Raw genomic sequence first — 27,118 nt, 5'->3', positions numbered from 1 at the left:
GGCGGGCTCGCCGGCCGCGGCGCGCCGCGTTCCCTAGCCCCGCCGCCGGGTTCGCCGGCCGCGGCGCGTTCCCTAGCCCCGCCGGCGGGCTCGCCGGCCGCGGCGCGCCGCCTTCCCTAGCCCCGCCGGCGGGCTCGCCGGCCGCCCCCTCCCATCTGCACCGCCGCCGGGTTTCCTCGCCCTGGCCGGCACTGCAGGCCCCCGCACCGCCAGGCTCCCCCACGCTGCTGGCCCCAATTCTGCTGGGCTTCCCCCGCTGCCAGGCAGCCCCACCCGTCGGCCTTCCTGCTTCTGCCATGCTCCCCTGCACTGCTAGCCCCAGTTCTCCCGGGCTCCCCCGCCCTGCTGGCTCAGGCTCTGCCGCCCTCCCTGTCCCGCCCTGCTGGCTCAGGCTCAGCCGCCCGTCCCCCACACTGCTGGCCCCGCCTCTGCCAGGCTTTCCCACCTCAGCCGGGGCCGGCCGGGCTCCAGCTTGGCTTGGGGCTGCCGCGGGCTCTCACTTCCGTGTTGGTAGCTTTTAGAATTTTGTTAATAGATTAGCCGCCCCGGAATATTAGCCGCACTTCCGGGTTTCCACCAAAATTTTGGTCAAATTGGTGCGGCTTGTATTCGTGAAATTACTGTACTTGCAAATCCTTCATAATGACCACTCAGGTCTACTACAACATTAATTATTTAGAATTGACAGAAGGAAAACAGACACAAGACTTTAAACAGACTTACTTACCACACAGGATAACACAAAAAGGACTACTAGTAGATAGAAACTCAGTGCATGATGATAAAGGTACCTGTGTTACAACTTCCCAGTCAATGATAGGGATGTGCAGAAGTCTCCTAATTTCTCTCTAATTTCTCTCAGTCCCAGGGAAGTATCTTGATACCAAGGTCTCAGCATTGAGGAGAACTCTCCACACACTCAGAGAGGAAAATAAGAGATTTCTGATTTTATGAAAATCATTGTAATATTTTATAATGGCAAAAGTAGTTGTCTGTCAGACATTTATTTCTGCTTATCCTTTTCCATGCATTCAAGGCAGGATATTTATTGCTGCCTAAGAATGATTTCAGCTGGGATAATTAATCACAAGACAAACCATTTGGGCCTAGTTTAGACTTGGGAAAGTAGATAAGTCTTTTGCTGTGTCAGGGGGTGAAAGGTCCTGTCACAATTGACTGTTGGTGTTTTTGCCTGATATCAAAAGAGAAAAAATCTTGCAACAGTGCTGAAGTAGTAAAATAAAAAGCAAACCTTGATTGGAAACTTCCAGGTGTCCCAATGGTCATGAGCACACCTAGTAGTGGATCTTTACAATTGAATAAGTTCAACAAATTAATATTCTTAACAAATATTGTCCAATTAAAAGAGCAGTTGGTTAAGCCATTTTTGGAATTGGTCCAGGGCTTCTTTGCCCCACTTCTTGTTATGTCTTCTCACATTCTGGTCATTAAACAAAATGTTCTTCTTGTAGGTCCTCTACTTGAAAATAAGACTAAACAGTATTTCAGGAATATGTTAGAAAGTTAGCTCATTGTTCTAAAATTTGAGAGAAAGGATGGGAAAAATACTAGGAGCTACATAACTCAGTAATAATATTCCTCAGAGCTACAGAGCTTTGGAATATATGAAAAATTCAGAAAAGCAAAACTGTTTATGCATCAGTATCAAGTTGTTCCCTTACCTTGCCATACCTTCTGTTTCCTTAATTTATCTTAACAATGATTAAAGTCCTCAAAGTTGTGGAACAGCACAAAGCAGGCTCTATGGAGATGAGTTAGCTGGCCAATTGAGCGATCAGAAGTGCAAATGGATGCAATTTCCAGTGTAGCTCTATAATTTATCACATGGAGGATATGTAATTTAGGAGCATGAATTGGGTGCTGGAAAAGAGATTGCAAATGTTCTCATAAATAAAACTGCCAAACTCTCATTGCCATGACTCATGGTGCTCAGTAATATTGAATACTCATACTTCCCCTCAGTTGAGTATTCATGTGTGAATATTCTGAATGTTTCACAAATTCTACAAAGATAATTATTACTTCAGGAGCACCACACTGGAAAAGTGTTATGCTACTACTGTTGAGAAAATCCCCAAAATTGTTTCCTGGAATAGAAATAATGCTCTGTGAACTAACATTTCCATCTAGACAGCATGACTAGCAAAATGAAAAAGGAGGAGTTTGTGAGCAGTTCAGGTCATAAAGATATCCTCACAAATAATTGCACAAGATGTTTTTGGGCAAAATAAAACTGAGGTGAAAAATCTGCCATTCATATGTTATAACTGAGGAGCTTTAGTTCTAAATGTATTCATCAAAATACTCATAAAAATGAGTGGAATTCCATCTGTCTTGTATGATGCAAAGTCAAAACTTGCAGAGACATGACGTAATTGTACTGCTGCTGATAATACCCAAAGCATCTCCAGCACCTGGGGATGTATTTTTCCTAATGACTCTGCACTCAGCTAGTGGAAATTCTCTGGATCAGGCTGGCAGGAAGTAAAAGCTGGGCAAAGAAATTTTACCCTCCTCTGCAGTGAAGGATGTGGCTCACTTGCATCATCATGGCTGTGGGGTATTGGTGATGTGCTTGTGTGTGACTATTTTGTTTAATGGATTGTTGCCAGGTTTTAGCTTTTCTAGATTTTTTTAATAGGAAACAGAGATATTGAGTGACTTTTAAGCGCATCTGAGCACAGATGAATTATTGCTTTGGACCTTTGTCTATAATCCAGAATGTCTGAGGCTGCTGTGTGTTTTTTTCCAGGCCTCTGTTCCTGATTAACAACTATAGATTTATTCCAACTTTTATGTTATAAAATATTTGATAAAGAGAACAAGTTACTTTTCTTTTTCAAGCATGTGTGTGTGTGCACATGTGTGTGTATGTTTGTATGCAAGCTGCTAAAAATAAAAATAGGACGGTGCATATTTCATGCCAGAGATAATATCAGTTGTGGTAGCAATTCCTTATCTTTATAAGGAAGTCAAACCAATTTATACAAGGCATGAGATTAAATCTGTGTTCTGCAGTGTTGATAACTCCTCAGTGGCAAGATAAAGATTGTTTTCCTAGCATTTGTTTTCCATTTACATTTATGACTTTTCTTCAGTACCGTTCATCCTCTTTTTTTTACAACGTAAAACTTGCATTCTTGTGTCCCACAGTTTCTTTAGGCTGACTTGAAAATATTGTAGTCCTCCCACATCAAAGCAGAAAATCTGGTGAGCCCACACACTAAACATTTCCATGTGGACATATCAGATGGATATCCATGGGTGTACCTGCATTAACATCTTCCACTCTCAAAAGCCAATCTTGTAATTGGCATTTATTGCATTTGTTCACACCAGGGAGTTGTTTGGGAAAGCATAAATATGGTTCATTTTTGCCAGAAATTAAACCAGGAAAATGATTTGCAGGAATCCACTCAATGCATAAGATTCAAAGGTCCACACTGAACTAAGATGAAATAACATCCTGCCCTCCCAAAACCCGTGTAGTGCCATATTAAATCCCTGGTGTCACTTGTAGGTCTGATCCTACTGTTCACCAAGGCATGGGATTATGTGTTGAATAGGTTATTCCTGTAGAACTATTTAGAATTTTTTTTTGGTCAAGGTGTTGGTGGCAAAAATGTTTTTTTAGATCAATACAGTCATCTGTTATTTATTTTGGTGTTTTCTTTTAAGGAGGGTATGGCTGTGGTTTTTATTGCTCTCCTTAACTGAGAGTTGATTTGTTGCTTGCACCCAGATGCACATTTATGCTTAATACGCTCTGCTTCCCTTTCCTCTCTCCCTTATTTCGACTCAAACCTCCAGAACCGCTAAAAGCCACCATCAGCCCGCGCAAAGTCAAAAGCAGCGTCGGTAGCCAAGTGTCCTTGTCCTGCAGCGTGACGGGAACGGAGGACCAGGAGCTGTCCTGGTACCGCAACGGGGAAATCATCAACCCTGGCAACAACGTGCGCATCACCGGCGTCAACCGCGAGAACCTGATCATGGACGGCATGGCCAAGAGCGACGGCGGCGCCTACCAGTGCTTCGTGCGCAAGGACAAGATGTCAGCTCAAGACTACGTCCAGGTGGTGCTGGAAGGTCAGTCTGAACCTGCCTGGCAGTTCTGGTTTCCAAAATAACGCACAGGTTGTGTTTGGTGGTGGTGTTTTAGAGGGGCGATGCCTTAAAGGTCTAGGAATAAAACAATGCGCTTTCGAGGCAATATTGGAATGGGAGGTAATTATAAAGCTGGTCTTTAATTGGAGGCGGCCAGGAGCAGATATGGAAAAATACCCACCCCACACAGGGCAAATACAGTTCCATAAGTTTAGCAAATCAGCCTAATTTACATGAATTCCCAATTAGACCCTCAAGTAATGAGGGGATTCTCCCCCTTGATTCCACCTCTTCTGGAGCCCCCCTTTCTTGCTACCAGCCGCACTTTGTTTATGAGAAAGTGCCTTGAGAGGGTAACTCATCCTTGGTTCCCAGGAAAAAGCAAGATAGGATTGGGGCCTGTGGGAATGTGTTTTGTCTTTCTGTCTATCAGGGTAGGAAAAGTACTGGAGCTGGCTAGGAACTGTGTAACTATACAATAATAATCTGCAGAGTTATGAATATATATGAAGAATATATGAAAGCAAAAATCATTTTGGCATCAGTGGAGTTTACAAAAAAGAGGGTACTCATGAAATGTCCATGGAGTTTATTGTGCCCTGCTCATAAGAGAATGGAAAAATCAATTTGAAAAAAAAAAAAAATTCCTTTCCCCAGCAGGTTAAAAAATCTGTTAAAAATCCAAACATTGCTTTTCTGGTTGAGTGTATTGGCTGACAGCTTAGAGATCATCTTAAATAACTGATACAATGCTCTACATGATAATCAAGTGAGGAAAGTCATCAATTTGCACAGGGGCATCTCACTAATGAGGCTGTGGTGCAGGCATGGCATGGACACTATTTTTAGAGGCTCTGTAGAAGAGGAAGAGATTACCTGCCTGGACCGAGTTACCTCGGCAACCATCTCCCGTGACTAGGAAAGCCTAAAGAGCATATTGATAATCTATCATGGTGTTGGGAGAGTGCAGGTTATCAGAGAGCAACAGCAGGCAAGATTTCAAAGACACTCGGGTCTCACTGGGAAAATAATGTCTGCTTTCATCTCAAAAAAAAGCCTGTCACTTGAATTAAAAAAAGAGGGGAAAAAAAGAGGAGGAGGGGGTGGAAGAGGTACATAGTGTGCATGCTCACAGATTTATTGGTCCTGTGTCAGCTTCCTTTCAGGATAAAAAGCTTTCTTTTGTGTTGCTGCTGTTCTGTTTTCTGAGGGGTGACAGTATCCAGTACACCACAAAGGAAAGCAAGAGAGTTAGGAATGAAAATAAATAAATAAATTGGAACTCTGTCACAAAACCAATGGGACAGAAATGAAAGACAGAGGGGGCAGAGGAAAAAAAAAAGAAATCAGATAAAATCAAATGCTCTTCCAGGGATGCTGAGGCCTTTCAACATTTTGAGAATGCCAGTGCTTATCTTTTTACCATGTGGCAAGCAAGGGAATTTTGTAGCCCTGTTTTTAAAGTAACATTTTCAAAGGAAAACAAACACACATTGCATGACCACAGAAAGGACTTCCTAACTAATAGCAGGGTGTCAGCACTCCTAAATGTTGCTCCACTGAATTCTCTGCAGAGGTGGGTATTTAATCCTGCTCCCTGCTGACAAAATTTCTGTGCCCACCCATTTTCTTTGTTCATTTCCCTGGTACAGGCTGAGTATTTTGGGAGACAGTTCATAAGATAAAGTGTTTGAATGCTCTCATTCAGAAAAATATTTATCTGTAGCACAAAATGACTGTGGAAAGAAATTGGCATCCATGCTGTTACTGGCAATCTGTATTCAGAAAAGCAAAATTTAATACTTTCCTAAATGGGGCATTTTATGTCAGGACTAAACTGCTGTGTGAAATCAGCCTATGCAAGTTGTGCCTGGCTCTTGGCAACAGGATTCATCCTTAACTTCCCAAACAGCTAAAATCTACCAGGAGAAGAGAATCTCCAAATGTGTTGAGGTTTTGTGCATGAGGTTCATGCATAATGAACTGCATATGGTTTTAAAACTTTTTTGCAGGAACACAGAAGTTCATAGAGATGCCTGATCCAATTCAAGCATTTTTTCCTACAGCAGAGCCACTACCAGGTTTCTCAGAAGAAACTTGCCATAAGCAAAGGATCATTTAAGTTCCCTACTGGCAGAATTTATTTCCCTCTCTAAATAATTAGGGTTATATCCTGGAAAACAATTGCTTGTGCTGCTTCTAAAAGAGATCTTAGCCCATGGGATATGCTCCAGGATAGAGGGGACAAGCTTTACACCACGTAAGCACCGTTTCACTGCTTTTCTCTCCCTCGGCAGACGGAACTCCCAAAATCATCTCTGCCTTCAGCGAGAAAGTGGTGAGCCCAGGAGAGCCAGTGTCCCTGATGTGCAACGTGAAGGGGACTCCCCTGCCCACCATCACCTGGACGCTGGACGAGGATCCCATCGTGAAGGACGGCAGCCACCGCATCAGCCAGATCATCACGTCCGAGGGCAACGTGGTCAGTTACCTGAACATCTCCAACACTCAGGTCCGGGACGGGGGCGTTTATCGCTGCACCGCCAACAACTCTGCGGGAGTCGTCCTGTACCAGGCTCGAATAAACGTAAGAGGTGCTTGTCAAATCAGCTCCTCAAAAAAAACACACATAACTCATTGTAGTGGAGAAGAAGATTGTTGCATGTGATGAGATTTTGGAATGCCAAAAACCAACTTACTGTTTTTTTCCTCTCCTTTTCTCCCCCGCTCTCTTTTCCCACCCTGCCTCTCCAGCCCCATCTAGAAAGTGTATGGTATGGTTAAATGTTGGAAGAATCCTTTGGCTTGTGTCCTTTAATCTATTTTCCCTATACTCATCTCTACTAGTTCACAGTCTCTTTGCTTTAGTCTGCTGTGCATGTTTTGTTTTTTCTTTTCCTTTCCTCCTTTACTTGTCCAACATCCATTGTAATTATTCATTCAGAACTTTAGCTTGAATTTCTGGCTCTACATGGCATAATGCCCACCCTCATGGGTATATATAGACTTTATACACATAGCAAATAAAAAAGCTAACTGTTTCAGTGTTCTCATGTGTAACAGGATTCTAGCTCCATATCAGTGTTAGTATTTCACATTAATTAAATCACACTCAGCCTTTTAATTTGTAACTCAGCGAAGATTTTATCAGGCAAGTGTTGGATAACACAAATATATACCCCCACATAATTAGTATGGATGCTGCAGGGTAAGGAAAAAACTAGAGCATAGAAAGATTAGGGAAACTGCTTAAGTAGCTCTTAAAAGTAAAAATCTGTCAAATGCTAAGGAGTGCGGTGTCCTGTATATCCAGAAATAATCCCACACGTTCCCCGGAGCAAACTTCAAGAGTTCCTTTCTTCGCCTTGGCAGGGCCAGCGAGCATCCGGCCGATGAAGAACATCACAGCCATCGCTGGGAGGGACACCTACATCCACTGCAGGGTCATTGGGTACCCCTACTACTCCATCAAGTGGTACAAGAACTCCAACCTGCTGCCCTTCAACCATCGCCAAGTGGCGTTCGAGAACAACGGCACACTGAAGCTCTCGGACGTGCAGAAGGAGGTGGATGAGGGCGAGTACACCTGCAATGTGCTGGTCCAGCCCCAGCTGTCCACCAGCCAGAGCGTGCACGTGACAGTGAAAGGTGAGGGCAGCTGGGGGAAGCAGAGCCCGGCTAATTGCTGGGTGGTTTGTGGAATTGCTCACGTAGGATTGTCGCGGCAGTCGGATAACGAGCGGTTTGAAGAGGTTAATCCAGATTTGTGTTTATTTTTAATGATGACACAGAGCTAATCAGTCACTGTGTCTTGTTCTCCCCTGACTTTTACCCTCCTTGGCTCGCTGCTGTTGCCTCTGAGTGGGGGCTATGAGTTTGCTATGGGCACTTTTCATTACAACTAAATCAGGAAATTAATGGTTTGTCACACAAGTTTAACTGGTGACTGTTTCTGTACTGGACAACAAAGTTCCAATTTTCATTAGCCAGTGACTTTCTGGCTTTTAAAACATGAGATGAGAATTCTAATGTCTGTATTTTTTTCCACTAAGCAGAGACAGGAACTAAAAGCATTAACCTTGCTTTCCTCTTATTAAGTGATTATCTGAGTGCTCTTCATGCTTAGAAAGATAACACTGTAAATAAATGTGACTTGAAATTCTAATAGGATGCTTCCAATCTATTCAAATAGTCCAAAACAAGGATGTTCAGATGGCCCTGAAAGACTTCACAAAGCGATTGAGAATAGTGATTTTTTACTATTGTGTCCTGACTGTTCTGACATTGGCAATGTTCAGACCTATTCATGAGGACACAAAAGACAGAAAACCTGATTGCAGGAGCACCTACTTTTGAGCAATGAACCTGCTAAATGCTGCACTTCATGGGAGCCTGTAGGAAGAATTGGGGTATAATTTCACTGTTCCTGAAGTTACTAGAAACTTTTCCTGGGTTCGTATTTTTGGGGTTTTGGTTTTTTGTTTGGTTTTTTTGTGGGGTTGGTTTTTTTTTTTTTTTTTGTTTTTTTTTTGGTTTGGTTTGGTTTGGTTTGGTTTGGTTTGGTTTGGTTTGGTTTTGGGTGGGGTTTTTTGTTTGTTTGGGTGTTTTTTGGGTTTTTTTTTGTTTGTTTTTTTTTTTTTTTTTGAGGCAGAGGAGAGGAAGAAAGGGAGGTTGAATCTTGTATCCATTCTCAGATAAGATGCAGAGAACAGTAAGGTAAAATGACTTTGCTACAGACATCTGATCTCTTAACTTCCTTCTGCTCTGTTAGTTTTGCCATTAGCACTTCTGGAGTGATGCAATTGCTACTTTTTTCAAGAATTTAGGGGATTAGCTTTAAACCATGAGCAATTTGGACTCTGAAAGACATGACATCTCACACACCTGAGGCCATCAAGGGCACTGGTCACAAGCTGTGGCATAAAAAGCCAATGTCACCTTTTGAATTTTTGTGTTTTGTGCTTTGCTTGACATTACAATGATATCACAGATCTGTTAATAGAATTTAGGAACTGAATGGCAAATCAGTCACTGTGTTTCTGCTGCACTAAGAGGCCACCATGGAAATTCTGGTGGGGAAAAGCTGCCTCTTAAATGATACCATTTTTCAAATGACTGTCAAAATGAATGTAGCCAGACAAAACAAATCCAGCAATCACAGGCATTGAGATCAAAACAATACCAGTCACTGAGAACACTAACTGGTATCTCAGGTGAAATACTGCTTTTTCTTCCATTAGGTTACAGTTTCCAACTTGACAATTCCTCCCCCAGAAAGCAGATTGCCAGCTCTAGCAATTTGAATTGAGCTGTAATTTTTGTCAATGATTTTACTTCCTTGATGGGATTCTACCTCCTACTAGACCAGGTTGCTCCAAGCCTTGAAAAGACACTGTAATTTGAAAATAACAACCTAACCTCATCTACAAAACCCAAAATGTCACAGGTGAGGTTTTTAAGTCAGACCTGAACAGTTCTCAGTGTTCTGCTGTTGTAGTTTGAGGTCAGCAGTGCCACAGTGGATTTTATCTAACATACTAGTGGGGAGTCAAAAGTGGCCTGGTGCTTTAAAATACTATTATTGTGTGTGTTGCATTTTCATTTTACAGATTCCAAAGTTAATGGGATGAGTTTTTAAGCACACAGATATTTGATACCAAAAAAATACAATATATGGCCCAGCTTGCATACTGGAGGTTAAAAGTACTCTGAAATATGATGTTGTAAGGGAAGTTAAAATCAATGCTCAAATATCCTTATTTACAGTGCAGCTCCTCTTACCATCAGTATAGTTATTTTTTTCCAGAGAAACAGAGGGAGAATTATTTTCCATCTTCAACACATCAAATCCTTTGCTTTGCTGCACACTTTGTGGGTGACCTCAAACCAGCCACTGAAGGGTGATTCAGAATAGATGGCATTTAATGAGCTGTTACTTAGTGGGGGTTTTTTCCCCTCCATGTTCTGTTTTGAGGACATAATTATTATTTTCCTAATGAGTTTATCATCTCTAGCTCTGTGGTATCAGAATGTTGCAGAAACAATGTGTTCACTTTCAAAAGCCACCTGGGTCACCAGGAAAAATGGCAATAAGGAACAAACTGAGCTCAAAAAATATCCACACATTTTTTGTCTATTCAATTTGAGATGCTTACAGCTTAATTTTTCCAATTCATCTGCCATTATGTAGCATTTATATGCTCAAAGTTCTGCTCCCATTGAAATGAACTTGCTCCTGAGAGTTCTGTTTCCTCTTTCAGAGCAGTCACGTCACCCAGCTTAGCAACCCCCTGGGAAAGCCAGATTTAAGTAATTTAATTAGCTTCATCTGGCAGATCTGTGGCAAAGGTACATGCAGAATTTGGCTCTGTGGGGCAGCATTTATTCTACATTAGACAAACAACTGGTTTTTAAAGTTGGCAGCACTCTGCCACATCTGCTTTCCACTTTCCAAATCCTCCAGCATGTGAAGCATCCTGGTTCTGTCTTGGATGAAGACTTGCTTAAAGCAGCAATTAAATAAAAACATTCAACACCATGAGCGTGCCATCAAGTACCGGAGTGCTGTCCACTCTGCAGGGTATTTTGACATTTACAAACATCCAAATTAAAGTGAAATCATCCTTCAAAAGTCATGATAAAGGTCACAGATAGGAGAGAAGAATATTTCTTGACAATAATTTTAAATGAACTCCTGGCTGGCAGAGAACGTCAGGGGGGATTTCGGAGCCTTGCTGTGCATCCTCCCACCTGGCAGGCTCTGGGAAAGCCAAAAGCTTGGGAGCTGGGCATTTCTGTGCTATTTGATCTTAGATCCTCTATTTCTTTGCCCTGCTGATCAGAAGAATCAATGAGGCATCACATGAAATCCATTGTCCCATTTTTCAGGAATGACTGTTGCTCTCACCAGCGTAACCACCTATGCCAGAGGTCTGCAGGTTCTAAATAACACACACAGAAATGTGGCTTATCATTCCTGCCCTGCCCTCTCCCCCCAGCTCTTGCCTTCCCCTTGTCTCTGTCCCAAAATCTGGATGTGGAAGCCAGCAGTCCCCTGAGCTGGCTGCAGGAGCTGGCAGGAAAACGTGCAGGTTTCTGCTTGGCAGATACAACTCCCATGGAACTGTGCCTGAGTCCTAACAGGGCTTTTTGGAAATCAAGCCATCTTGGCATTATTGTTTTGTATTTAGACAAATGATTTGGCCAGTTCTTGGTTCTGACAAAAAGCCATGCAAACCACCCACCCTGTAATGCACAAGCAGCAGAGGGAGACTACAACTGTACTTACTTAATTTCTGTATTCCATACCTGCTGACCACTCACCTTTCCAACTGTAATAATTCCTTTCCAGCACCTTTTGCTTTGGCCTGTGTTAGGTGCAATTTTATTTGTAGCTTTTTTTTTGCTAAAGTAATCTGAACCACCTTTCCCCTGCCTCCTGCAGAGTGGGAACAGCAGTTACTGCCATCATCAGAAATAATTGAGATTAGCCTTGCTAAGGATACTGCACACATTCCTGCCAAGAACAGAATTATTCTTAGCAGCACCAGTTTTTTGCTGTGTGTTCAGCCCAGCCCTTGTGGTTTGCCAGAGGGGTTTGTACATGTTTGCCAAAGGCAGAGGACTGTTGAAATCAGAGTTCCTAAAGAGAAGAATATTCTATAGAAGATGCAGATTTTCTGTTAATTCCTTCTCAGAATGACCTTTCCTCCTCCGTTTTCTCCAGTTCCTTCTTTCCCAAGTCCTGGCTCCTCTCTGGGTTCCAAAATCAATCTGAACCCAAAGTGTTTATCATCTCAGCTCTCATTTCCATGCTCCCTTGTTCCCAAGACTCAAAACCACTCTTTCCCTTTGGATACCCCAACCTTTTTCCCAGCCTCCAGTTCTAGTCCTCTCTAGCATTCTTCAAGTTCAAACACTGGAGTAACAAATGTGCTGATTTCTGAGATCTCACCAGACTGACTCAGCCACTGAAAGGTAGTACTAGGATGTGCTCAGTGCTGCTTGGACTCTGTTTGTCCTCTCAGCATATGATCATATAGGGGTTTTGTTTATTTACTGACTTGGTTTTGTTCAGACTGAAAAATCTGGGCACCATTGTGGTGACTTTTTATAGGTATAGCAAGAACATCTGAGGCTGGTGCCATCACCTGAACTTGAAATTCACTCTGCTAAATCCATGGGGCAGGTGGGACTTCTCATGTTCTCACAATACCTTTTTTTTGTTTTATGGTAGAATTGATATTTATCATGTCTCAGTTTTCCCACTCTCCAGCCTTATTCTTGGAAGTGGCCAAAGAATTGTAGCTGAAACCTTCCAGCTGAAATGACTCAGCCTGAGGCAGACACCTGGCCTGGGAAACTGCTACCCAAACAAAAGTCAAACTGCAAGCAAATTAAAATAGTCTTATATGGGAAATGTTGGCAAACAAGAAGGAGGCTATATTACCTACTCTATCTCTAATTTTCATATTTCCATTGAAAAACCCCACATTAAAGTGGAAAGATGTTAAAATAATAATAGCAGCATCTCTTTTACAGCATTTTAGTAGATCTCAGAGCATTTTAAGAACAGGAGTGAGTTATTATCTCCATTTTTTTTATTATGCAATTTATAGTAATAGTTTTCCCAGCTACAGTAAAAGCCATCAGTAGTAAGTGATGATTTTCTTGTCATCAGTCTCATGGGACACATTCTCATGTAAACAGCCTGCTGCTATTCACACTTCTCCAACAGGAATTAATTGAAAAAGAAGCCCCTGAGAGGGAAGGGTACAGCATCATTAAAATAAAAAGTGTAGTGTTCAGAAGAACTGTTTCTGATCTTGTTGAGCTTATGTATTTCATTGATTTAGAAAGGCTCTTGCATATAAAGTGAGCCCCTCACCTGTTGTGAACCACAAAAAGGAATTGTACCAGCCTTGTTTCATGTTAGAATACAAGCAAACCAAACAGGGGCTACTTCTAAATAGCTTCATGTTTGCAACTGTTTGAATAGATTCTCCTCATCTTTCCTAGGAAGTATCTAGCTTTTTCTAATATCTGAAATACTGTTGGTAAATTTGCATTGCAAATCAGTTCAGGGTGAGCTGGTTTAGGTAGTGAAAAATATGCAGGCACAGAAAGGAAAAAACATCATTAGAAATCTTTGCAGGGTTCTTGGTGCATTTTGCCATCAATCAGTCTGCTAATCTGTGCAGGCTTCAGCCTGGAAGTGTGGATTATGGCAAGTGGGAGTTCAGCTTTGTGCACATATCTCAGATCTTATCTGTCCTACTGACTGACTTTGCCAATAGAATGAATCAGAAACAAGCTTCTGGCCTTGACTTCTTTCAGATATTTCCTTCATTATATCATTCTCTGCCTTTTTTCCACTCCCCCACGCTTCATGGCTTTGGATCCCTTCAAACTTGTCACAACTTCCTTGGAAGAATTGCTCAGATCTCTCAAAGTGACTGAAGCTGTCAAGTACAGGAATCACACCAGGGCTGTGTGGTCAGAGTGAATGGAATGTCCCATCGTGCAAAACATCCTGGAAAATGCACTTAGGAATTCTTCTCAGGTCACATCAAGGGCATGGGGAGTAGTTTTGGGGGGCAAGCAGTGGCAGAGCCTGATTTAGAGGAATGTGACTTTGATAGGGATGTCTCAAGAGTGTCTGTCCTGTAGAAATTCCTGCAGATAGGACTTGAAACAGGCTAATGTTCTTGACAGGTCTGTGTAATTTTTATTTTTTTTTTTACCATTTAACATACAGCAGCTTAAGGTTAGCTTTGTACTAAAATACCTGACTTGAATTCTTTAAAGTCTCACAAGTTTTATGTGAAGGTGTCTTGCTTTGCACCAGTACACTTCTAATATAACTACTGTAATAACTTCACCTCTGACACTGCAGGAAATGGCCACCCAAAAATGTCTGTTAAAGTTGTTTCACCACTAACCCAGCATTCATGACAAGGAATTAGCATGCACAAATCTAAAACTTTTCACTTAAATCTAAACTCATACTCCCTGCATTTGTGCACAGTCTCGTATCTTCTGTCTTTCAAACACCATTTCTGTCTGTGTATGGATTCATTTATTTGTGAATTTGGCAAATAATGTGAAATTAGCCTAAATACTTCAATTAGTGCCTCAGTTAAGGAGTTCAAGACAATTTGTATATTATGTGTGGGTTTATCAAAAGCTGGCCCTCTTCTGTCTCTTGCAGTGCAGATTTGTTTAGCTAAGATTTGTAAGAAGGTGGGTTCCTGCTTTTTTCTTGTGTTTATTTTGGCAATTATCTTTTGGCTCCAGTGACTTGGTTGGTCTTGACTTTTCACAGTGATACCTGAGGACAAAGATCACTTTAGATCAGGTAGGGAACATCTCTGGAGCAGGTTCCAAAAGTGAGGCCTTTAGTTAGGAAGCACTTTACCAATGAAGGTATCAGCTTGTTGCATTAAAATACTCCTGTCTAACCTTCAAATTAAGGTTTTCTCTCTTACAAATAAATAATAATTGCATCCTCTTGGGCAAGGAACTGAGCTCCCCACCATCCCAGCTTTGCAGGGTGTTTCAGGATGATAAGGGCTTGCACTTTTCCCCCCATAAAGGAGGCTGAAAGGAGATGGTTCCATAGATGGATGAGACATGACTTTAAAGCACTTTTGGTTTCTACACAACATTTTAAATGCTCTCTCCTTATGGAGAAGCTCCCATCACAGCATCAGGGAGCCTGTGAGTGTTGGATGGCAGGAAAGGGGTGTGAAAACTTAAAAATTGCTAGACTATGGCTTGGATTTAAGCAGAGACAAAATAATTTTGGCTTTTTCACTCCCAGTGCATGAAATCTGGGGTCACACAGCTGCCCTAAGAGACTGCATAGCTTAGTGGTTGTGATTTTGCATCAGCCATAAATATTCATTGCCAAAAGTATTTTATATTGCAGACACAGCCCCTGCAAGAGTGCTGTTGCAAGAAAACCCATCAGGGAGCTGTTTATAATGATAAAGCAGGGGATGACTTTAGTTTTGCTGTGCAGAACACCATGTTCAGCAGGCTGCTGCAGGAAACAGGAGATCTGCAGGATGCTCTGTCTCAGTGAATCATCTCAGCAGCTCCTCCCAGCAAAACTCCCATGGAACAGAGGGCAAGAAATTGAGGATGTTCCTCTGCTAATGGAGACAGCCTGGAAGCCCTCCTTGCCCTCCTTTGCAGCAGTCCCCCAGAGGTACAGAAGACCTTGCTAGGGCATGAAAACATAATTTAAATCTTCCTGTATTAGCACTAATGAGGCTGGCCCATGCCCCTCTTCTTAAACAGACACTTAATTCAAGCTCTCATCAATAAAGCATTCCCAGGACACAGCACTTGGTGGCATGAAGCAGATTTTCACTCTACTGCACATTGTGGGTAGAGAAAGAAACACCCCTGCTATGTACACACTCTTCTCTCTCCAGTTAAGATGGAACAACTTATATATAAAATAGCATAATTTCACAAAAAAAAAATCAAATGCAAGCTCTGAAATATGGTCAAACTAAAGCTACATATAGGGAAGGAAAATGCATAAACACACCTTGAAGTATTTTAAACAGATTTTAAATACATCTGTCCTACTGTAAATTTTCTCTCTCAAAGTACTGTATACCCCTCTAATTTTTTAGTGCTGTTTGGCAATAGCACAGCTTTAGTGTGCAAAAAAGACCTCATGTTTGTTAATCAAGCTTGATATTTCCTTCTATCGAGGATATATCTCAACTTTTTTCTGCAGATATTGATAGAGACAGAAAATTTGGTATTTCAGAAATTATTTGCTGGAAATCATCATATATTTTCAATAAGTGATTCTTTTTTTGTGGTCATTTGCTTCTTCAAACGAGCGGGAAGAAAATTTATCTCCTATGATAGCTCACCAGAAACTCCCTTTATCAACTCAGACTGGTGAATACCATGGCTGAAAAACATTCTTCAATACTTCAAAGTTTTTACAACCCTATTTCCTTTCTTCTAAGTACTGATTTTAAATTACACACTGGCTTTTAAAATAAGCTCCTTGTCGGGACTGCAAGCTGCTGCAGGTTGAATACAAATTATATTTTATGAAGCAGAAATGTTGGTTTCCTCTGTATCTTAAAAACCTGAGGAGAAGGAAAATGTGCTGCCTAAAAATATTTCAGCCAATTTCTGAAATACTCTGCAGGCTGCTACTTATATTTTAGAGCTGGTAGATGCAGCCTTGCAAATCAATATTTTCTGAAAAACATTTCAATGTCACCTAATGATCTTTCTCCCTGTTTTCTTCATCAGAGAGATGGAGAGTAAAGATGCATCCTTGGGCAATATTTCGTCTGACTTTTGATATCATTTTGTCTGTGAAAGATTGGCTCAAATTTGTTACACAGTCAGCAGAAAATGCAGAAGTAATTTTCCACCCTGTTGTGAATTTTAGCATATTTTTCAGTAATGATGTCTGAGACAGGCTTGGGCAGAAATGTGCTGGGCACCACAGTAAAGGGAGGACTTGGCATTTAGCAGGTATTTACACTCATCAAGGGGAAAATTTATGGCAAAACCTTTTGAAAGATACATTCAGTTAATTTCTCATTCCCATTCATAATATGAGCTGCTTGTCAATAAATGCTAAGAGAAATTTTTTCTGCTGATGTACAAAGAATCTGAGATCTCTCATGTGAATAAATTAGCTGGGCTAAGGCAATTCCAAGAAGCTGCAGATATTTTCCCTCACTTTGTGACAGCAAAAGTCCCCAAGTGAACAAGCAGTGCTCAAAGTTCAAATAAATACAGTAATTTCTACCAAGTTTCTTTTTTCTCCATGCTTGATCTACCAGATTTGCAGAATGCCAAAGGACAGGTTTTAGCAATTAGAGAGATGAGAGCCAGGAAAAAAATCTTACAGGCTGTGAGGAAAATGGATGGCAGTGGCACTTTTCCCAAACCCAGACAGTGGGACACTCTTGGGAAAAGCCAGTGAAGGCCTGAGAGGATGAATTGTGTTGTCCTGTCCCTGAAGTCACCTCTCTGTGGCAGCTGAGCATGGTCATCACTTCCCCTCATCAAATGGCACCGTGGCTGTGCTGGAAACTGTGGAGTTAACACCAAATTTGTGTATTTGTGTGTTTGTGTATTTGTGTATTTGTGTGTCACCTCTTGCACTGTGAGGTGAATGAGCACAAGCATCTGAACACGGCTTGGAACAAGGCCTCAGTCCTTTGGGGGGCCTGTAATCATGGAATTATAGATCACAGGATGGTTTGGGTTAGAAGGGACCTTAAAGATCATCCAGTGCCACCCCTGCCATGGCAGGGACACCTCCCACTGTCCCAATGTCCAACCTGGAACTGAACATTCCAGGGATCCAGGGGTAGCCACAACTGCTCTGGCAATTCCATCCCAGCCCCTCCTAGGGAACAATTCCTGATTCCCAAGATCCCATCCAACCCCACAGTGAAGCCATTCCCTGTGTGCTGTCCCTGCAGCCCTTGGGAATTGTCTCTCTCCAGGTTTCCTGCAGCTCCTTCAGGCCCTGCAAGGCCACCCTGAGCTCAGCCCAAAGCTTCTCCTGTGCAGGCTGAACAATCCCAGCTGTGCCAGCCTTTCCTCCCAGCAGAGCTGCTCCATCCCTCTGCTCATCCTGGGGCTCCTCTGGGCTCTCTGAGCAGCTCCAACTCCTCCCTGGGCTGGGGCAGGGCTGGGGCAGGATCCAGGTGGGGTCACACCTGAGCAGGGCACAGGGGGACAGAACCCCCTGAACCCCCTCCCTTGACCTTCTGGCCGTGCTTGATGAACTTTCTTACTCCTAATGGATGACCCAACACATGGATCAAAGGAAATGCTTGGAGCTGACACAGTGGTCACCAACACTTGTCCCTGCATCCCAGAAACAGGACATGGCAGAGGAGGGAAAATGCTGCTGGATAAGTCCATGTGCATGCACTGCAACCACTTGAGACATTTTTTTTCTGCTTCAATTCTGGGGAAACCACAACCTTAGAGTTTCTGAAGGGAAAAAGGACAAAAGAAATGCAATTAGATAAAGCCACCAACTCCATTTTCTTCTGGAGTCCAAACATATCGATCACTATAAATGTTCTGCTCTCTGTATCCTTCCATCTTTCCTGTTCAAACGTAGTACAGATTATGTGTAAATGATCTCCCAGACAATAGAAAAATGCACTTCTATATCTGAGGTACATAACCTCTCAGAACCTTGTCTTTTGATAAATCAGTGTTTGAGTACAGCTTGCAAAGTCGGTTGTGCAGCCCTTTCAGGAGTGATTGATAAAAACCTGAGATCAACACCCTGGTTGTTTGAATGGTCCCCTGAGAAGGGCAGAAGTCTTTGATTCCTTCATCTGGACAAGTATTTGAATCTCAATTTACCAATTTTTTAGTAAACATTCCAACCACAACCCAAAGAAAATTTATTTATTTATTTATTCCATGTTTATTTAATCTAACTGACTGTTTCATTCGTTTTTATTAAAAATACCTGAAAAAAATTTTAAGAAGTAGAATTCTTTACTTTGGTAGAAAATAGGGTAATTGCCTTCATGTTTTTTGGTTCAGCCAGAGAATAATATGGGGAAAATAGAAAAGGAAAGAAAAAATGTATTTCAGGCCAAATATGCTCAGCAGGAATTAAATGCCAACTTGAACATTCACACCTTGTACTACCCCTCGGATTAGAAACCAGTTTTACCTTAATTTGCTGTCCTACAAGTACCGTACATACCTTCCCCTTCCTGCAATCTTAATGAGAATTGTGAATGGAAACATTAAGAAATAAGTGCTAGAGGCAGTTAAGGAAGCTCCCACTCCCTTTTATCACATCCCAGAAGCAAAGCTGGAGCTTCTTCCAGGTCTATTCCATGGCCTTTAAGCAAAGCCCTTACACCAGATCCTGAAAGCCGCTGAAAGACCCTGAAATTGCTCTTCCTGGCAATGTCACTGTTGGCAGCTCTGGAGAGGCTGGAGCTGGCCTCTGTGGTTTCTGGAAAAGCTGCTTGATCCTCTTGCCAGTGAGGTCAGGTGTCTCTAGAAGCCAGGACTTCCCCTGGTTGTCATCTCTGCCTATGCATTGGGTGGCCAAGAAATGACAAAGTGTTTTTAAAAATGTGATTTTTTTTCCTGCTAAACAATGCTTTATGGCTGTCAGAGGTGTAGATTCTGCATGTCCTGATGCCTTGTTGGGACTACCTGAAAGCAGAAGTGAGACAAAATAAAGGGAATAAAAAGCAGTTATATTTATTGAAGGGCCTACAGATACATTTTGGACAGATGAAGTTCTACCTGGGTTACACCCACAATGGGTGATGGGTAATGGGTTTTCACACTTTTATAAGTTTGGTCCATTTTCATATTCAGGGTTAATCCTCCAGCTTCAGGTAATGAAGTAATTTACCCCCAGTTTGGTCCCCCTCAATTCACTTTTGTTTACATTTGTTTACAGTGAAGTGTCCTTGATTCCCAGCCTGGAGAGGCATTGTGTTGTCTGACCAAAATGGGAAAGCAACAACCAACACTCTGTATGGAGTTTAGAGTTACACACTAAAGAATTGCAAGATTACAGATACATGAGAAATAAAAAAGCTAAAATCCAAAGTTATCAATCCCATGAAAGCTAAAATCCAAAGTTATCAATCCCACAAAAGCTGAAATCTAAAGTTATCAATCCCACGCTGTGCACCTGCCCCGTTATTTTATTCCCAGAAACAAGGCTTCAACAACCCCTTCTTTCTCTCTCTCCTTCCAGTCCCTCCTTTCATCCAGCCTTTCGAGTTCCCTCGTTTCTCCATCGGGCAGAGGGTGTTCATCCCCTGCGTGGTGGTCTCGGGGGACCTGCCCATCACCATCACCTGGCAGAAGGACGGGCGCCCCATCCCCGCCAGCCTGGGCGTCACCATCGACAACATCGACTTCACCAGCTCCCTGAGGATCTCCAACCTCTCCCTGATGCACAACGGGAATTACACCTGCATAGCCAGGAATGATGCGGCAGCTGTGGAGCACCAGAGCCAATTAATCGTCAGAGGTAAGGAGGTGTAATTACTTTGATGGGCGCCAATTAAGCGGGGCTCGTTGGTGTTCTGTGATCTGTTTGATGGGAAGTGTGAAAAAGAGGGGGATGTGGTAATCCCTGTCTCTGGGGCAGAGAGCACAGAGAGCAATGAGGCACAGAAAGTCAAGTGATTTTCTTATTTAAAAATCTTGAAACTACCAAAAAACCATGGAGTGTATGGGGTGAAAATTTTGTGATTGGGATCAAGCCTTTGAAATGGGATCAATTTATTCTCTGCTATTGCTTTAGTCTGATTATACCCAATTTTTTTATTTAGACCCTTTGTCCTACAACATTATGTCAGTAAAAAATCCATTGATGTTGACTTTGTAGGGAAAGGACTCTCTGCTGTTACCTTCTTTTCCTGGTTTGTGCTTATCATGCAATTAGCAGGATTCATGCACTCATTATGACTTCACAACATTTTGCCTTGGAATAGATGTGAATATACATCCAGTAAGCAGATATTTTATGTGGAAGAAACCTTTCTAATCACACCTTAGCCAAATTATCTAGAAATTATTCCTTGTGATGTATTTCCAAACTTGCTGTGCACAACTTCAACAGAAGCACTCTTTCTAGGAGTGTTTCAAAGTGTTTCAAATTTTTATTTTTAAAAACTCAGTCAGACTCTTCCCTTTCCACCATCTTCTTCTTGCTACCAAGCCACTGGGCTTCTCGGAGAAAGAAAAATCCTACAAGGAACCTCAGTGATTTCTGCCTGCTGCACATTGCTACATTTTATTTTCGCTCCTGTAAGTTCAACAAGATAAACCTTACAATCTTAATGGGGCTTTTGCAATCTTTCCCAGGCTTTTTTTCCCACCCTAAATTCTGGAGAACTCTTTTAAGTCAAATGTTCCCAGTGTCCTGATGCTATCCTTAAGGAATTATTCCCTGTTTTTCCAATATGCTTATTTTTTAATACTACTGAGTTCCCAAAACTCAGTAGTAAACAAATCTATTATTTTTCCACTAATTTTGATATAAATATTTCATTTTTTAAAATTTTACTGATTTTAATACTGCTTAAGATTATTCAGTACAGGTGTCTATTACTTTCCTTATTTATTTAATAATACTTAAATGAAGTAGTCTAATTAACTACATGCATTTAATTATTCCTTTCTAAGCTTTTCTGCTAGATTTTAACCCTATTCCTCACTTCAATAATGAGAGATTTTCCTCACCTCCTCTTTTGCTGGAGAAGGGAATGTTGAAAACCTCACATCACTGTCTGTGTCTGCCATACTCAGAAATTCTGCACCTAAAACCAGCTGGGATTTTTCCTGATTTTCAGCTGTAATTCAGCTCTGGAGGTGATGGGAATAAATCTGCAGCAGTCCTGTGTGGGTTCCTCTGGGCATTTCTCATAGCCAGGATGGTTTTACCATCTGAGAACAGGATCTCTGCCACCACTGTCTGTCCTCACCAGCACTGAGACCATGAGTGAAGGCATTCCTGCTTTCTGCAGGGATTTCTGCCCTGTCCCCACTGGTGGGGACAAGCCCTGCCATGCCCTCACTTCTCCTGGTTTTGCCTGAACTGCACTTTTCCCTGTCTCCTTCTGTCCGTGGGTAATTCCTCCCCTGACCTCTATTCCCAGGACACATCTGCCTCTTTCTGCCTTTTCAGGCATTCATCACTTTTGCCTTCTTGTCCAGCAGAGGAGTTTTGGGGACCCCTTCACCTGTCCCTCACCCAACACTTCCATTTTCACCTCATATTCTTTCTGCTCTAATTACACCTCCTGGGGAGGGCTCTGTCTTCATAAATCCATGGGCATGATAGAGAGGAGCTTTCCACTCCCTTATACCCAAGGGCTTGGAGGGCAATTCTGGATCCTGCAATTTTTTAGGAAGGCTACATCATGTTCTCTCTTTGCCTATTGTTCTGCTCATGTAATGCTCTGCAGAGTCTCCTTGAATCCTCTCTTCTCTCCTCTCTCTCACTGTCACTTTAAGTGATAATGTTTTAATCAGTTTTGGATGTGCATCTAAGATAAGAGCTCTCACTCAGAGGAAAAGGAGAAAATACAATATCGTGTCTGACCTGAATTCTCTGCCAAAACTCTACCCTGACCTCTTTCCCTCATACTGAACTGCTTCATTCCACAGAGGTCAGAACTCAAAGAGCCCCCAAAGAATCATTGTGATCACTCCTCCTCTGCATCCAACCCAACCTGTCCACATTTCAATCAAGACTTGTTTTCCTGATGCCTGTTTATTCTCCAGGCTTTCTGATCCCTCCTCATCTTTTTGTTCATAGGTGCTGTATAACTGAAACATTTTGTTTTTCTAAATAATCTAACTGGTTTGTCTCCAAATACAGGGAGAAGAAGTGGTGCTTTAACTCTTCTTGTTTCTAATCCCCATTTTTGAGGGTTTCTCAGCAGTGTGCTTTAAACTTAGATGTTGGCTATCCTAAATGCTGGGAGATGTGTTCTGGGAAAATCTTATTTATGTGCACACTGTGCATTTTGATATGAGAGCAGACAGTGAATGGGAAAGGAAAATTAAGTGAAATATGACTGTTACCCACACAATTCCTTTTTTCTTATCTAGAGTATCGTTGTATTCATTCCAAAAGTAGAAATTAAAACAGTGTAGGCCAGTGTTTCAAAACTAAATGGGAATCCACACCATTTTTTGGGTAGGACTAAAGGTAGAATCTAAAGACAAGACATTCCTAAGGTGAATGAAGAAACACAGGCCAACTGCTCATTGCTTCATTTGAATTATTACTGAACACACAAACTTCTGCAGATTCCACACACAAATACAAAATCATCATCTTTACATCTTCAGATACTTTCTCCTCAATATCTTCTGTCAGCTCACATAGATCTGTGCTTCTCTCCATAAATTATTGGCTAATTTTGGACTAACTGGAAGAGGGGAAAACCCCTCCAGTGGAGCTGAGCTCTGCAAACTTCATATTAAGTGGTGATTGATGAGAAACATAGAGTGTAATACCAGGGAATCTAAACAGGCAAAACCCTCTGCCAACACCAGAATTGTTCCAGCTTGGATCTCTCCTCATAACACAGGACAAATCCACAGAAAAGCAGGCTTGATTAGTCCCAGTTTTATGGAATATCTTTTGAAAGCTCAGTAGGAAGTGAAGGTGAGAACAGAGCTTTCCTTCTCACAATCTTAGGCTCTGATAGATCCAGATCTGCAGATCTTCTGAAAATGCATTAAAAATTAGTCAGCTAGAAGAGCTTCTCAAAACCTCATAAATTTTTATTATTGTTATTGTTAATGTTATTATTATGTATTTATTGGAACACTCTTGGTTTGCTAGTCATGCTAATCAGAAAAAGGAAAGGATAAGATCCTGTCATGAGAGCCATAGATAGAAATGAGGAAAATATCTTCTCTGTCAACTACTTAAATCATCATGAGGAATTAATCAAGACTTTACTCATTAAGGCTGTCGTCAAAGAGTGATTAAAAATCTATATGCACTTTATCATGTGTTATTCATTTCTGCAGAGTTTCCTAAAATGAAGTGCTCATGAAATAAAAAGCAGTGAAAAGAATTCTAATGGGTAACTGAAAAGAAAAATCTGATAAATGTATTATGAGTTCAAAATTTTTCTGATACTACCAGAAAAGGGAATTCAAAGATAGCAGTGGATGCATAAATCATGATTTTATATATGCTGTTAGTGAACACATCATAAGTTAAAATTGAGATAAGGTCTTTAGATACCTAATAATGGATTTAGTGTATTAGATGTGTTTTCATTTTGCACTTGCCAGGAGTGATGAATGTAATTAGATGGTAGGTACCCAATGAGGAGTCCCTGAATTTTCCAGACAGTAAGAGAGTTTCCACCTTTTTTGTGATGTTTGGTGGTAGTGTTGGGGTGATGCAGCAAAAGCAACTTGGGACAGAAAAGCAGGGAAGGAAGATTTAAAGTCAGAGGTGACATCAAAACTCATTTACTTTCTTTGCTGGTGTTTACATTGTGGCTTTGAAGATGACTCCTAAAAGATTCACTTATTTAATGTATTCATTTGACAAACCTGACCAACACAAACCACTAGGCACAGTCTCATTTTGCAAAAGTACATCTTTTTTCTTGAACTACAGAGCAAATGGTTTCACTAAACCAGCTAAATCGACCCCTTAGGTCCGATGACCAAATTTAATAACTGTTCATCTTTGCTAAAGTACAGTGTTTAATGATCTCATTCATTAATACATCAGTGGTTGCTTTGGCTGATTAAATTTCCTCCATCATTTTGACAGTTTGATCTAAATGTGAAGTACAAATATTCCATGTAAAAATGAAACACTGCATCCTGGGCCCGTGTCATCGATTATTTCTTAACTCAGCCCAGTAGCCCACCAGAGGAGCTCGTGTTAGGAGCCCCCAGAATTGCTCTCCAGAGTGATTCACTGATCACTGTACCTGGCAGCCAGAAGTGCTTGTGTGGATTGGAAGCCCGGGAAGAAATGTGTGAGTTTGGCACCTGGTCCTTGGCACAGTCAGAGGGGATTCTTGCACTTACACAGAGCAAATTTAAATCGGGGAAAGGATGTGGGACCGTGGGGATCTCATGAGGTTAAACAGAGAGTGCAGCTGGGCCAGGGCAATCCCCAAAATCAGTCCAGGCTGGGGAGCTGTCCTAGTTTGGAGGACAGGTGTCTGCTAAGAATGGCAGGAGCCTCTCTTTGAAATGGAGAATGTAAACCCCCTCCCTCCAAATTATTATAATTTTGAAATCAAGGGGCTCTCAGGCAAAGATATGGGAATTAGGAATAACAGTTCTTTACTAGGGAAATTAAAATAGAAATACAGTACTACAAAGAAACAAACCCCAAACCCTGACACAGTCAGAGTACAACCTGACACCCGTCAGGCAGGGTGTTGGCAGCAGTCCCATCCCATGGTGGCTGCATCCTCCTGCAGTGACAGATGTGATTCAGTTGAAGCAGTGCTCCTGTACAAAGTGCAGTTTCCCTGCGGAGTTCCAGTGGGGATGTGGAGAAATCCGGTTTTCCTCTGGAGTCCAGTGGAGAAAGGGGCTCCCTTAGTGTCCCAAAACCTCTGTTTTTATCTTGGTGAGAAATGTTGGGCTCTTCCCCCTGGCTGGAGCAACTCCCAATGGGATGCAGTAATTTTATCAGTGCCACAGTGGGACTCAATGGCCATGAGCAGAAAATGACTGGCTGGAGGAAGGATGGGTTGTGAAAAGATAAAGAACACTGCCCTGCCTGGTTTCAATGGATGGCCCATTAGCAGAATATCTCCCAGGGAGATCAGGATCACTGCCCCACCCTCAACAGATGGTGATAGAATAGATACCTTTTATCACACTCTGTATTGTAACCCAAGACAGGAGGAAAAGATGGAGCAGCCCTGGGAGAAGGATTTGAGGGTGCTGAACCCTATTCTGATTGCTTCATCCTTTGCTTTCACCCAGTGAGAGCCTGAGACTACTAATCATAATATTGACTGAAAGTACCTTTTTAAGGTATTTTAACTCCTTTTAACCTTTGTTTTTTAACCTTTTAACTCCTTTGAGTTCAGCCATTAAAGAGTTGGCATCTGTCAACTTATGGCTCTCACTCTAAACAAGTCAACAGCTCATTTCTCATCACACACCTGTGGGCTGCATTAAATGAGAGACTACCAGAAACTCACTGTTAGAGCAATTTTAAATGCCCTCCTTTGCAGGCTCAAGGAACTGTGCTGCTGAGTCAAGGAGGATGATGATAAAAGTGGAACTTTTATCATGAGAATTTCAGAGAGCTTCACTTCTGAAGGAGTAGAGGAGTCTCACACATTTGCAGCTAAAAAGAGAGGAGGAACTACTTGTTTACTTTTTTAATTAACTCAAACATATCAGACAAATTGCCTTGGTTAAATTCTTGCTAGACATATTTTCTTTAACAGCTAAATGATCTCCTGAAAGATAATGAAAAAGTGAATGTAGGTTTATCATCTAAATCTAAGTATAAAAATCTAGAACAAGTGTTTAACAACATTGTGTTTTGAACTATGGCAGCACATAGCCCAGAACAAGTTATTAAATTGAAATAAAATTGAGAAGCAAACGAGCAAGGAGGAAGAAAAATGTAAATGTCTGCTCTGTTTGCTTTTTCATCGTTTATAGAAGAAGAAAAATCCCGTGGCTTTACCTAGACAGCAATACAGAAACAATTGAAAGGTCATTGAATGAGTAATTTATTTTGTTGTAGCATCTCTTCAGCTTACAATTGGCAGTCTTAAGACTAAGTGGCAAGGGTTTTTGTCTTCAAAACCAGAGCAGCAGTTGGCATTTTTACAACCAGTCCTAAAGGATGGCCAAAGCTTTACTGAAATAGAAACTGCTTCTATTACTGGCTGGGGGCTGAGTTTTTCCAAGTTAGTTTTGTTTATGGATCCAAAGACAGAAATTCTCTGATTTCTAATGATACACCTGGTCCTGGAGCTACAGAAAAAAATTTAATTCCTGCAGTTACCATTCTAGCGTTGTTCTCTACTGAAAGTAATAATTAGAATTGAGAATATCAAGAATATCTGAGCAAAAACTTAGGTTTTATATATATCCAAAATACAGTGATATCATTGTGATGAAAAGACTTGTTCAGAGCTTGTCAGTGTTAAGGGCACAACACATCATGGATATCTCTGTGAGTTCTTAAAAGATGTGGAAGAATGTGGCAGAATTTTCATAGAAAAACCCAAAGAATATTTCCACTTGGCATCCTTCCTTTTTATTTTATTTTCTATTTGTCCCCAATGGGATTACACAAAAAGTGTGTTTTAGCAGATTACTTTAATGCAAATAGTATTTTAAAGACTGATTGCATTTATTCCATACTAAGCAGTCTTGCTTAACTTTTCCCAAGACTGTGCATATGCCTGCTCATTTAATAAAACAATTTCCTGAAAATTCAGCATTTCTTGCC

At 41.5% G+C, this 27,118-nt stretch overlaps 1 protein-coding gene across 1 annotated transcript in view; it reads left to right on the top strand.

Moving 5' to 3' along the window:
• LOC116992297 (Down syndrome cell adhesion molecule homolog) overlaps positions 1–27,118 on the top strand; it is an 82,945-nt gene that overhangs the window by 9,325 nt on the left and 46,502 nt on the right. Inside the window, exons 4-7 of the mRNA XM_033051752.1 lie at positions 3,832–4,107; positions 6,423–6,719; positions 7,498–7,773; positions 19,883–20,161. Coding sequence (XP_032907643.1) covers positions 3,832–4,107; positions 6,423–6,719; positions 7,498–7,773; positions 19,883–20,161 — 1,128 coding nt within the window. The remainder of the gene's footprint in view (positions 1–3,831; positions 4,108–6,422; positions 6,720–7,497; positions 7,774–19,882; positions 20,162–27,118) is intronic.

Source organism: Catharus ustulatus, chromosome 2, assembly GCF_009819885.2.
Source record: "Catharus ustulatus isolate bCatUst1 chromosome 2, bCatUst1.pri.v2, whole genome shotgun sequence".
NCBI classification, from domain to species: domain Eukaryota; kingdom Metazoa; phylum Chordata; class Aves; order Passeriformes; family Turdidae; genus Catharus; species Catharus ustulatus.
This window is presented reverse-complemented; position numbering and strand designations above follow the sequence as displayed.